Source organism: Schistocerca gregaria, chromosome 6, assembly GCF_023897955.1.
Source record: "Schistocerca gregaria isolate iqSchGreg1 chromosome 6, iqSchGreg1.2, whole genome shotgun sequence".
NCBI lineage: Eukaryota > Metazoa > Arthropoda > Insecta > Orthoptera > Acrididae > Schistocerca > Schistocerca gregaria.
This window is the reverse complement of record NC_064925.1, coordinates 462,412,297-462,426,668: the sequence shown is the minus strand read 5'-3', so window position 1 is coordinate 462,426,668 and position 14,372 is coordinate 462,412,297. Positions and strand designations below refer to the sequence as shown.

The 14,372-nt window shown below is 39.3% G+C and overlaps 1 protein-coding gene across 7 annotated transcripts in view; it reads left to right on the top strand.

Annotated features, from left to right (window-relative positions):
* Positions 1-14,372, top strand: part of LOC126277991 (A disintegrin and metalloproteinase with thrombospondin motifs 1) — a 452,319-nt gene that overhangs the window by 390,880 nt on the left and 47,067 nt on the right. For all 7 annotated transcript variants that reach the window (XM_049977663.1, XM_049977660.1, XM_049977657.1 and 4 more), the window contains exons 7-9: positions 10,090-10,216; positions 13,006-13,135; positions 13,837-13,979. In XM_049977663.1, coding sequence (XP_049833620.1) covers positions 10,090-10,216; positions 13,006-13,135; positions 13,837-13,979 — 400 coding nt within the window. The remainder of the gene's footprint in view (positions 1-10,089; positions 10,217-13,005; positions 13,136-13,836; positions 13,980-14,372) is intronic.

The window sequence follows — 14,372 nt, the reverse complement described above, 5'->3', positions numbered from 1 at the left end:
GTTCCGCACTGTCGCCTGATAAACAAAGTAAGAGCCTTCGGAATAGCAGACCAGCTGTGTGGCTGGATTGAAGAGTTTTTAGCAAACAGAACACAGCATGTTGTTCTCAATGGAGAGACGTCTACAGACGTTAAAGTAACCTCTGGCGTGCCACTGGGGAGTGTTATGGGACCATTGCTTTTCACAATATATATAAATGACCTAGTAGATAGTGTCGTAAGTTCCATGCGGCTTTTCGCGGATGCTGCTGTAGTAACAGAGAAGTTGCAGCATTAGAAAATTGTAGCGAAATGCAGGAAGATCTGCAGCGGATAGGCACTTGGTGCAGGGAGTGGCAACTGACCCTTAACATAGACAAATGTAATGTATTGCGAATACATAGAAAGAAGGATCCTTTATGGTATGATTATATGATAGCGGAACAAACACTGGTAGCAGTTACTTCTGTAAAATATCTGGGAGTATGCGTGCGGAATGATTTGAAGTGGAATGATCATATAAAATTAATTGTTGGTAAGGCGGGTACCAGGTTGAGATTCATTGGGAGAGTCCTTAGAAAATGTAGTCCATCAACAAAGGAGGTGGTTTACAAAACACTCGTTCGACCTGTACTTGAGTATTGCTCGTCAGTGTGGGATCCGTACCAGATCGGGTTGACGGAGGAGATGGGGAGGATCCAAGGAGGAGCGGCGCGTTTCGCCACAGGGTTATTTGGTAAGCATGATAGCGTTACGGAGGTGTTTAGCAAACTCAAGTGGCAGACTCTGCAAGGGAGGCGCTCTGCATCGCGGTGTAGCTTGCTCACCAGGTTCCGAGAGGGTGCGTTTCTGTATGAGGTATCGAATATATTGCTTGCCCCTACTTATACCTCCCGAGGAGATCACGAATGTAAAATTAGAGAGATTAAAGAGTGCACGGAGGCTTTCAGACAGTCGTTCTTCCCGCGAACCATATGCGACCAGAACAGGAAAGGGAGGTAATGACAGTGGCACGTAAAGTGCCCTCGGCTACGCACTGTTGGGTGGCTTGCGGAGTATAGATGTAGATGTAGATGTAGATGTAGATGTAGATGTAGATATAGGTATATCACAAAAAAACCTTAATCTGGAAGATTGGGCAGGGAATTTGAACCGTCGTCCTCCCGAAGGCAAATCCAGTGGGATAAACACTGTGCCAACTCGCTCGGTAAGTGACCGAGAAGGAATCTCAGGTACACTATGGCCCACCATTAAAGGAAAACAATGTACAGTGTTTCTCCCTCCAACCAGCAACACCACCACACTTCCCCCCATTATCAGATACACCGAAGCGCCAAAAAAACTGGTATAGGCATGCGTATTCAAATACAGGCATATATAAACAGGTAGAATACGGCGCTGCGGTCGGAAACGCCTATATAAGACAAGTGTCTGGTGCAGTTGTTAGATTGGACATCTGTGGTGTGCGGACTGTAAGACCTTCAGTACACACACCATCAGATTATTTTACTTGTCGCTCTAACGAAGTAGGCGATTGTCAACAATATGTCTCGTGGTCTTATCGTGGCGCGTTTATCTTCTGCCGTTAGGTCAGACGATAGAAATGCCGCTTGCACGCTTAGAGTAGCAGATTGACGGTGACCAACTTTAAACAGAACTTGATTAATTTTCACACACATTTATTAAAATAATAAAATTTACTTAACTTGGTTCTGGATGTTATTTACAATTGACAATCTGAAGTTCCTTTGGTATTGGTACGTTAATCTTATTCTCGCATATATCTCTGATACTTGACAAAAGTGTCTATACATTTATCTTCATGGCTATTACAGGAATATGGTAATCTTATTAGGCGCAGACTGAAACTTGACTATAGACTGGTACAGACAAATGTAGAACTCGTACAGACTGGTGAAGACAAATGCAGACTGACTAATCGGAGCCCGCATCTCGTGGTCGTGCGGTAGCGTTCTCGATTCCCACGCCCGGGTTCCCGGGTTCGATTCCCGACGGGGTCAGGGATTTTCTCTGCCTCGTGATGGCTGAGTGTTGTGTGATGTCCTTAGGTTAGTTAGGTTTAAGTAGTTCTAAGTTCTAGGGGACTGATGACCACAGATATTAAGTCCCATAGTGCTCAGAGCCATTTGAAACATTTTTTTGACTAATCGGAGGTCTGTACACTTGTTATAATACCTCGCGCATTCATGTATCACTGCGCGAATGTGATCCGCGAGGAGCAGCAATCTCACTGGCTGCGTTACATATTAATACACGGATCGGCGGAAGCAGAATTTGGTCCGTCTCTATGGCAGTGCCATGTCGTAGTGCGGAGACGGACGGACGAGCACTGCGCCTGCGCTGTTGTGCTTAGCGGGGAGCGCTCTAGTGGGAAAGTTGTGTACGCGCTGACTACATGAAACTATGTACACAACAACATCGCTACTACGATGGCAGATTATCTATAATTAAGTGTTTTTGAATGTGGTGCTATAATCTGCGCACGAGCGATGGGACACAGAACCTCCGAGATAGTGATGAAGTGGAGATTTTCCCATACAACCATTCCACGAGTATAACGCGAATATCAGGAATCTGGTACAACATCAATCCGACATCGCTGTGGCCGGAGAAAGATCCTGCAAGAACGCGACCGACGACGACTGTACAGAACCGTTGAACGTGGCACAAGTGAAACCCTTCCGCAAATTGCTGCAGATTTCATTGCAGGGCTATCAACAAGTGTCAGCGTGCGAACCATTCAATGAGACATCTTCGATATGGGCTGAAGGCCCACTCGTGTACCTTTGATGACTGCACGACACAAAGCTTTACACCTCGCCTGAGCCCGTCAACACCAACGTTGGATTGTTAATGACTGGAAACACGTTGCCTGGTCGGACGAGTCTCGTTTCAATTTGTATCTAGCGTATAGAGTCACGGGTGTGGAGACAACCTCATGAATCCAGTGGACCCTACACGTCAGCAGGGGATTGCTCAAGCTGGTGGAGGCTCTGTAATGGTGTGGAGCGTGAGTAGTAGGGTAGTGGGGTTTGTAGCTTACTTTTGATATCAAATTGATATGAAATTAATTAAATTGATCAATTAAGCATCCCTGCCCCCGCCCAGCCCCACCCACTCCTGCCCCTGACTATGCCCACCCCCGACCCCAGATGACGTCACGTGTTTTCTCAGCTACTCGTGTGTCCCAGCCCCTGCTCCCCCTTCCCCCACCACCACCCCCTCCCCTCAACCTACCCTATTGGCGGAAATTTTAAATTTTGGTGGGAATTTCTTTGTCCCAGGGCTGTGCTGACATCCCCACCCCCCTCCCCACCTGGGAATTGGGGGGAAATTAAAATTGGCGGTATCCTTTCCGGGACTTGAACCCTGGTCCACCTGGGTAGAAAGCCCCCCCCCCCCCCGCAACACAATTAAACCACCAGAGGCGCTTGGAATTGACAGGAAATGAAAAAATGGCCTTGCCCTTTCTGGGACTCGAACCGTGATTCTTCTGGATGGGAAGCCCAAGTGCACCCCCTAACACATGGAAACTGTCCAGATGCGGGAGAGGAAGGTTAGATTAGTGTACTTTATTTACTTTGGCCGCGAAACTGACGCAGTGATCGATCCTAATTACGTAATTAATTACAAAGATCGGGTATAATTACACAACCACGCGCATAGTGCTACACAAGGACGGCTTAAAATCGCAATACAACTCAAAAACTGACGCTACCATACAACTGGTGTTACCCTACTGGGAAAAACTTTCGCAATACCGCTCGAAACTGACGCAAATATCGATCCTTAATACGTAATTAATCACAAAGATCGGGCCTAATTGCAGCACGTTTGCTCTGTTTTTCTTATGTCTGTATCCGTGCATGGCCGCAGAAGGCTCCCATGACGTTTCCGCTGGTGGATCCAGCTTCGAATATAGAACACGTCTCCTGACGTAAAGCGTGATTGATCCACCTTCGAGCCCAATTCCGCATGTGACTTCTTGTGGATCCGCATCCCATATAATGCGCGACGGATCCACCTTAAAATTCTGTTCCGGACGTGGTATATTGTGGATCGGCATCCCATCACTCCAGATATAGCGCTCGGCGGATTCACACGCAAACGCTTACTCGGGTCAACTGTGGGACCTGGGAGCCATTCGCGGCCCATGCACAGATACATACATGCAGAAAACATAGCAAACGTGCTGCAACTGTAGAATATGCGGTTGGAGGTGACTGGTTGCATTCGAGTACAGTGCTATACTATGCCTCCCGACCAGAAAAAAAAAGAGTGCGTTTGAGCTAGGTGTTGGCAGCTGTACTACATTTACAAGCAATTTTGGAACACGGAACGATAAGTGACGTCGTGATCGCATGGATAGAAGCACATAAAATCAATAAAATTACGGAAAATACGTATAAATTAAGTGAAAATACACCGAAATGCGGGGAAATTGGGGGAGTATTTACATGTCTTCTGATTGGTGCAGAACAGTTCTTGTATATAGGACCGAGTCTACGACAGTTAGAGGAATGCGGGAAAACGGTGAGATGGAAGCAACGGAAAGCGGGGATACAATCTTTTATTTTTCGTCGAGGCAGCATTCTAATGTATGCTTATTGAGGTAATAGTGAGACGCGCGAGTTGACTGCTATCTTCGATGCTTTTCTGGAAAAAGAGAGAACCATCTGCCTCTAAACTTACTTGCATTTGCGTTAAAGGATGACAGAGAGTGGATGGAGTGATAGGGTGAGATGGAGCTGTAACGAGGCAGGATTTAATGGTAGACTGATGATGCATTTTAGAGAGAGAGGGACATGTTGCTGCAGTCTTTTGACCATATTTTTCCGTTCCTCTGTCGGGATGCGCCAGTTGTGTTTTCTGTGCGTGACGCAGAGCACCGCCTACTCGCAATCGTTAACAGCAAACCTCTCTGTCATCAGAGGACTTCCATCCTGTTTCGACGCATTCCTCTAGACGAAGGAAGATTTATGCGCCGTGCTCCATTCCCCTGCCGCATCTTGGGCATAAAAACGAGTCTTCAGTTTCATAACTACGGTGATTCCAAGTTAGTGATAGATGTATTTGAGGTACTACAATCATCTTCTTGACAATGTCGTGTTTACTGAGTTAGTGGAGGACCGACGTGTAATTTCACATGTCAAACACCGCTGCTACGCGTTTGTCCCTCTCTTTGTAAGAGGCATTCCCCGTTACTAACGATCTTTTTATATAGGACTGACGCAAGCATAGTATAATTTCTGAACCGTGATCGGATGTGAATAGTGGGGGCTATACACTTCTGTAAAGCTGTATTGTACATGTATCATAAGGAATCGATGTTTTAAGGAAATAGTTTTTCATTTTTACAGTTTATCACCATAGTTTATCGTAAAGAAACCTGCAAGGAGAATGTATGTCATACGCAGGGAATATATTTCTTACACTGGGATAGTAACAGTGTTGCATTCCATCCGACTAATAGGTCATAAACCGCAACGATCTAACATTATAGTGTGTTTTGCAGAACATTGTAGCCGTAGGGGTGAATGTGTTTATGTTCTCTCTTACCAATACCTTCTTGGTACTGACCCAAGACACAAGAAAAATACTTTAGAATTGTTATCGCAGCTGATTTACGTAAAACGCAGCAAACACCATCTGCCTGGAACTCTATCATGCATAAAAACCACCCGTTTCTTGTTCTTAACTGTCTTTTGTATCATCAGAGTTTCATATCTACTGTACAGCGATAAGGGGTGCTATCCTCGAAATTCACGCATCTGGAGACATCTTGTGGTCTTGGATGGGTGCGCGACAGCAGTTACAGCCTCGGTTCACACTGTTCCTACACGAAACATGGAATGTAGCGGTCTACTTCTGGTCAGCTGCATGGAGCGTTGGTCGAAGACAATGTGAGGAGATCTTTCGGTCTCTAATTTTATCCTAAGAATGTGAGAATGCCCTGTGACTCCCATCCACATACAGAAGGATCGTAAGTTACGCACTTTGATTGGAGTGCTAGAGATATGTAGCTGACTGATATACCTTGATGTATATGTCCGTTATTGTATCAATATACAGAATCCCAGGTGTAGAGGCAACAAAATTAATTTTACCAAAGTTGATGGCTCTTTTACAGAAAGTTACAATGAGAAAAAGAGAAGGGTTTGAATAACTCCTAATTTCAATATAAATTTATCACATGAAACCAGTGACTGGCAGCCTTCATGAAAGCCACAAGAGAAAATGAAAATACAGGAACCAGCATTGATAATATTTTAACTAATAATAATTTGATGATGCAAGGAAGCTATGTGTAGACTTAGGACTTTCATCCCATTCTGCTCTATTTATTGAAATAACTAGTGCAAATGAACCAAACACTACAAAAACTTTTAGCAAGACGTTTTACTGTTGAAACTTTACAACTGTCCTGCTCTAATTTAGAAGATGTGAAGTCGTAAGTTGAAAATGATATCCCAATACCTGTGAATTTTAACATATTTTTAGAAAAAAATTTAAGTGTATTTAGTGATATATTTCCACTTAGAGTACACCACACAAAAATGTCAACTACGCTAAACTGTATCACTGCTAAAATAAAAATATCCAGTGAGAGAAAAAGGCAACTACATAAGGAACTGAAATACAGCAAACACCCTATTTTCATTAATAATGTCAAACAGTATAAAACTGTATTTAAAAGGGTAGTGTAAAAACAAAAGAAATAGTGATTAACTATTACATCTTGACCAATAGATAAAAACCAAAGGCAGCATGGTCTGTTGTAAAATCATAAATGTGAATTACAACTGACAGCAAAGATATTTCCAAAATTAACATGGGAAATGAAAGTGTAACAAATCCTGCTCAAATGTTAGAATCATTCAATAACTTTTTATAAATGTAGTGAAATTAGATGTAGATGCAGATGCTAATACAGAGAAAGTACATTTAGGTCAGAAGGCAGATGAATACTTTAACGATTTCGAGAAAATTTCAGCCAAAGATGTAGAGAAAACTATATTACAACTGAAAAACAAAAATTTTGCAAGGTGAGATGGTGTACCTACCAAAGCAGTTAAAACAGTTGTCAGGATAACAGCTCACCCCTTTTGCTCAATAATTAATAAATCACTTGAAGAAGGTCACTTCCCAGATCTCTTAAAGTATGCAGAGGAGTACCTTTGTTTAAAAAAGACTCAAGAGAAGACGTGGGGAACAACTGCCCAAACTCCATTCTTCCAATATTTTCAAAAATATTTGAAAAAGTGGTGGTAATGCAAATTTTAAAAAAATATAGAAAGAGCATACATAACTTCAGATAATTTATATAGCTCTCAAAAAAGCAAATGCACATTAGACAAATAGGGAAAAGATGAAGAATTATTCTGCACCTCACAAAAGCATTTGCTCCCATATGAAATGGAATGATATGGAATTGAGGATTGTGCTTTATAGGAGTTTAGATCATATCTCACAAACAGAAAACAAAGGGTAGTTATATCATCAATCATGGGAAATTTCTTCTCTGGATACATGCTTACTTAATAAGACCTTCCACAACATTCAATTCTGGCTCCAATTTTATTTCTATTTTATATAAATGACTTGCTCTTCAGCATAAATTTAAACTCAGTTTTATTTGCTGATGATACTTCTGCCCTTGTCGAAAGCAATGGTTTGGAACAAATTCCCTCAACTATCACAAATCTCTTAGACAGTTTAGAAAACTGGTTCTACCTACATGGACTGAATATTGGAAAGACACATTTACTGTAGTTTAAACCCAAAAATTCTAAGACAAATGAAACCCACATTAATCATAGAAACCAAGAACTGAAAGAAGCAGGCTGTGTTAAGTTTTTAGGAATGCATCTATACCATAATTCATCATGGTCTTCACATATAAAGTGTGGTACTGAACAAATAAATTAAACAACATGACTTTTTCAGTGACGATTATACCACATTCAGCTAGCATAGAGACAAGAAAAATAGTTTACCATAGCTATTTTGAGTTAATTGTAAGGTATGGCATTATTTTTTGGGATAACAAAAGCAAAACGATTAGAATATTGTATTTACAATTCAGTTGTTAGACATATGTGTAATGCAAAATCAAAAGCATACAGTCCCTGACTGTTAAGAAATTTAAAAATATTAAGTGCCCTCTTTTTGTACATCTATAACTGATTATTTTTGTTGGCAACAAACATAACTTATTCATAGACAACAATTTGAAACATTAGTACAGCACTAGGAACAAGGGGAATTTCATGCTGGCCATTCATTCATCACACTCATGTGTCAAACACTCAGAATTTTTTAAAATTTTGTCTTTTGTCTTTTTCCATGTTGCCAGTTTTGTCTCTTGAAATTTAAATTCAGAGTATTGGATAAACAATGGTCTAACTGATTTATGAAACATTTTACATATTTATTATTTCATTTTTATATAACTTAGATCTTCATCTGCAAAGAATTTATATAGTAACAACAGTTGGGAAAGGACAGATTGCTACTCACCACATAGAAGAGGAATTAAGTCATAGACAGACACCGTGAAAAAGAATGTTAAAAATGTCAGCTTTTGGATTATGTTCTGGATATGGCCATTGTCGTCTACAGGCACTAACAAAACTGGAGCAGACTGTTGTTTCTTACACCAGATAAACAAACATGAAAAGATCAAAAGTATGTAAGAAGACATGGACAGCAACTAAAATTCTGGCAGTTCTTGGTCTTTTGCCCTCAGATTTTTTGTCTTCTTCATTTGTTTTAATTTTTAGTGTCCCAGGTAGCAGTGGAGCTCAAAAACAATGAGAACAAAACCCTACCTAGCTTTGTAGTTGGAAATAAATCTATTAGTTAAATCAGCTTAGTTAGTGGTGCTCATCTATTATACACATATTGGATTTTTCACATCCTGGCTGAGTTTGTTACAAGACCCTGAAGTAGCAGGGCAAGAAAACGGGCGAACAGTCAACTGTTTGAGAGACCAAGCTAAGACTGCATCATAATTCAGCTGTCAGAATTTTGTGTCACACTAGCTTCATGATGCTGGAAAAATTGAGTCTTGGTTTTACGACAAGTATCTTGACATTACTCCATGTAGCAGTCCAGTAAGCTGAACTTTGCCTGACGTGGGCCTACTGGTACTTCTTATTTACAAAGTGAACTTTCTCACATCACTTGATGCCACTCAGATCTCATGAAACACCTTCCATCAAGTAAGGCACTGTGATGTCCAACTCTCACTAGTCTGGCCCTCTGTAGTCTGGCCTCTCAGTAATCTGGCCAAGAACCAGCTTATGTTCACTCAAGCAGAAATGACACACGCAGTAATGAATTTTAATGTGTAACTATGATGTTAGTTAATTAAAATGTAAACAATGTACACATGTTCAAAATTGTGGCTTTGCTTCAGTATCATGGCTTCCAAAAGGAAACATGTCGTGCTAGATCTCAAGCAGTAACTTGAAATTAGAGGTAAGTTGAATTCTACATCTACATATATATATAAGTTGAATTGAGATTCTTTACATAAAGCTATTGCTGCTAAGTTCAGTGTTGGATGAACAATTTATGACCAAACTTTATGAGACAAAGAGATAATTAAAAGCATACAGGAAAGTTATCATGAAAGTGATGAAGAAGAGGACACAGGAGGAGAGAACATGAGGATATCTCTCACTGCTAGTGCTGAAGCTGCAGATATCTTCCTGGAGTACATTATACAACAATCAGAAACACACAGTACCAACGTAATGTTTGTAAAGCAGATGTCTGCTGAAGCTTACTGCCATTGTGTATCATCATATCAAAACTAAAAATTTGGGACATATTTCATAGTGAGTGTTAATCCTTATATGTCTATGCTAATTTTAAGACACTCTCAATAATCGGACATTTCCACTGACACAGCATAAATATATGCAAGGAATGGCTGGATTAGTGAGAGTTTAGTATAATTCATTTACTTTCACTCAAAATATGACATTTAATTTATTAAGAATTGCACAGGTATTTACATTTAATCCATCAACACATTACAGAAGCTCCATGATTTAAAAACTTTTTCTTCAATTTGTTGCAGCATTTATGGAGCCCGACCGACTGGCAAAACGATACCATAGGCGCACGACACGGTCGGTCAGCAAGAGGGAAGCTCCTTATGTGATCTACCCAGAGATTCTAGTCATTGTAGACTATGATGGGTACAGGTGAGTTCCAAGTATTTAGTTCTTAACTCAAACTCTATAGTGTTATCTGATGGCTGAATCAAGTTTTCAGAGCCCCTTCTGTTTCATTTGTGTTTTTGTGCTACAAAGCGTCTCAGTAGGTTGTCGATCAGCCTAACAGTTTATGACAGTGAACAATTGGGCTCAGTTTTGAATCTGTTTTTCCTTTGTTGGAGGGCTTCCATAGAGGGTGCTGAACCAAATTAAGATCTGTTTAAAGAAGAGGTAGTAGTTACAGTTTGGGAAAGTTGATACTAATGGCCAGGAGAGCAATGTGATAAATGCGTGCCCTTCCATACTAACATCTAGTGACACCGTAACCCCAGAGGGTGTCACAGGTCTGCTCTTTCTATCTGACTTAACTGCCTTTTACCTCTGAAATATCTTGTACAAGAAGAATATGAGTCTGCCAGTCATGTCAGTGTTTCTAGTTGTGAATTATTTATGGATAAAAGAGATGATTCACTGAAAGGCAGAAGTGCTGCAACTTTGATAGGTACACTAACAAGAGGTACAGAGCTTCTTTTTGCTAGCTTTCACCATGAACTTTGTTTTTCAAGCTTGTAGGAAAAACATGCACACAAACACACACACCATCACTCACATGCACATGCCTGTCTCCCTACATTGTGCTCAGTCGACTGCCAGCTCTTCCCTGGAAAGAGTGGCTTCTGCCTTTCAGTGAGTCATCTCTTTTATTCTTAAATAATTCATAGTTCTCAACCAGTGATTCTAGTTGGATATTAATTCTTGTACTGCTGACAGGGCTGTATTTATCCTACCGTAATCAGCTAATGACTGAAGATATATGTAGTAATACTTGTCTAAAACCTCTTTCATAAACAAAAAACAAGCTGGAAGGGGTTTAGCTTAATAGTGAAGGACCATGTTTTTTAGGCAAAAAATGAACCTGTTTTTCAACATGGTTTAAATGCACTTTCTTCACTGCATAGATTCCCTCTCTGAAGTGCTATTATGAGAAGTTGTGTAACCCTAATCCACAACTTGAATAACCTCTTCATCTTATTAAAAAGTTTATCCAGATACCAATTTCATTGAATTTGGAAATAGTAGACACACATGTGGTACCAAATCTGGTGACCAGTATGAATTTTCCACCAACTTGTAGTGTATTTCCCCCAGTTATCCCATTGAAATAGCAGCTTTGTGGTTCTGATGAAATCCACTAGGCTCTTTCTCAGGTATTTTTCATCCAGTTAGCCCAGAAGACTAGTACAGTATTTGCTGGCTATTGTTTTAACCTTTTCAAGGCAATCGGAAAGGAAAAGCACACAAAGCAACAAACTGGTGCACAAAATCATTTGGATTAGCTTTCAGAATGATACAACCTTTGTTAAGTACCTCAGTTGCACATTTGTTTTTAATCAGCTTTCAGCAAATGCAACTTGCGCGTAGATTTCTCGTAATGCATTCTTAAATGTAAAATCAAATGGACTGTTTTTTGATAATATACCTTTGATTTTACCACAGTCCGTGATTCACTTGTGTGGGGGAAAATAAGTCAAGGCATATCACAATGAGATGGATAATCTCAGGAAAACTGTAACATTACAAGGAGATGGAATGGCTCACCAGGACTTACCCTTAGGAGTTTAAATTTCATACTGCTTTTAAACACATTTAAAAATAGAAAAACATTCGTAGCTTTCAGAATTATTATTTCCTTCCTTGGAGAGGAAAGCAGTACTGGAATTTCACCAACTGAAGTTAAGTACTGGCCAATCATTCTGTCTTCTTGAGAACCGAATTTTAGTGTAATAAAAGGGTGCTGAAGAATAAGTGAACTCATAGATAAGAAATGGGGAAGTTCTTCATAGGTTCAGGGAGGAAAGGAATATTTGGACAAAAACCTAACATGATAGCATGTGATAAAACATCAAGTTATAACTTTTGTGTTAACAGAAGAAACTGCAGGCAAGACGTATTTGTGGAATATCTAAACAAACTATTGAGGAATGTCAGTGCTACTTGGAGATTAAAAAATTGGTAGAGGAGTGGAAATAGTGGTGGGCTGCTTCAAAACAGTAAGGAGATCAAGGCCTTTTCCCTCTTCCCTTTCTTTAAGTAAAATCCTTATGCTGTCATCTATTTCATATATGAGTGTGTTTAAGCACTGACTGTCCAATACCATATTGTGCATTTGCGAATGTTTTCATCTGTTATTTCACTACAGCCATATTTATGCTGTCACTCATTCATTAACTGCTGAAAATTTTGTTGGAGATCTTTGTAATCCCACACCAGCATTGGATGAGCTTACATTCTCAATAGACATAAACCATTTGAACAAAACATGCACATCATAACTGCTTTTAAAAATTGCACAAACAAGATCATTCTTCAAACTAAGATCATGTTTTATAGTGTACTCTCAAGCAGAAAGCAGTAGCAAAAACAGCTATTGCACAATTTAACAAAAGAAAGTGCAGCTTTCACAAATCAGCAACTGTTTTGTTCTGTGTATAAGATGTTTATTTATAGTATTTGTACACACAGTGAACACAGTAAATTATTTTTAATACTAGTGAAATATTTTAGTAAACCACTTTGTTCAAAATCACAGTCATCATCTTTTAGACCTTTCAGCTAAAACTGTTTTTGACTTTCAGTGGGCATATGATTTTTAAAATAATCATTATGTGAATTGCCATAACTATAGATAGGCTACTGCATATTTGCTCTTGCCCTAGCTTTTAGTCCTAATTTACATTGATTATAAATACATTATTCAAAAACCAATTATTTCACAGGTTACATGGTGGCGATAATGTGCAGATTAAGAGATATTTCGTTTCTTTCTGGAATGGAGTAGATTTACGATACAAATTACTGAAGGGACCAAAGATACGGATCAGCATTGCTGGAATTATTATATCTAGGGTAAGTGAGGAAAGTTCTTCATTTCTTTCCTTAAAGAAATATGTTGTGAAAGTTGTGGGACTGTTAAGAAGTCTAATTCAATGTTGTTCATTTATAACATTCATTATTTTTTTCACATTATGATGTGTATATTATATGAATATCCCACAGATATTCGCTAGCATTTCATGTCTGACAATATAACAATAATATTTTACAATGTAATACTCTAAGAAATTAAAATTTTCCATCAAAAGTAACAGTTGCAAATAATTGGTCTAATAGAGATGTAAAGATATCCTGTTGAAATAATTTTAATAATATTCATACACACTTCAGGTTTTTCATATGAAGCAAACTAATGAAAAATAAAACTCACGAGCTCAGCAGTTTTTAGAAGACCCCTTCTTAGTGATGTGAGTGCACTGTTGTTAGTGGCTCTCACAGATTACACATTTGTTAATAAATAACAGATAATAAAATTCACAGATCTTCAAACTAAAAAGAAATGCATCAAACTCACAATAATAATATTGTAAACCCATCTATTATTGAAGAAGAAAAGGAAGAAGAAGAAATAAGTAAATGGCTGCGACAGTCTTCAGATCTTTATCCCAAACCGGCAGTGGAGGTACTTGCCAGAGTCTCAGTTTATTATGGCAGAAAGATTTTATGCTCCCTACTTGCACAGAAAGGTACCCTACCATGTTCTATTATCACAGGGCCGTGATGCAACACCATACCTGGAGAGAAACCGTGTGGGTCGTGATGCCATTGACTCTGCAGCTGCTCTCACAGATATGGGCAAGTACCTGTTCCGAGAAAGGAGATTGCCTGTCTATGATATTGCTGTTGCTGTCACAAAGTAAGTAGAATTTACATTCTCTCCGAAGAAAAGCACATTTTACTCCCTCTTTTGAAATGCATGACCGATGTAAAATTTGTCTTACTGCATGCTAAATAATATATCAATGATCTTACTATGTTCTGTTTAAATTTCATTTGTTTTTTAAGATTTCTTTTCAAGTAATAAACCAAGTTATCATTGCTGTACTCATGTATGGTAAAACCAGTAATGTGTAACTGTCAAAAGAATCATGCAAGGAGTGTGGGGAAATTGGATGGTACACATTTGATGGACAAAAGAAAAAGAACATGTTGAGTAGTACATCAGTATCAGTGAATGGATTGGACTTTACACAGATTTACCTCAAGTTGTTATATTTGGGAAAAAAGAAAGGAAAAAAGAAACCATACA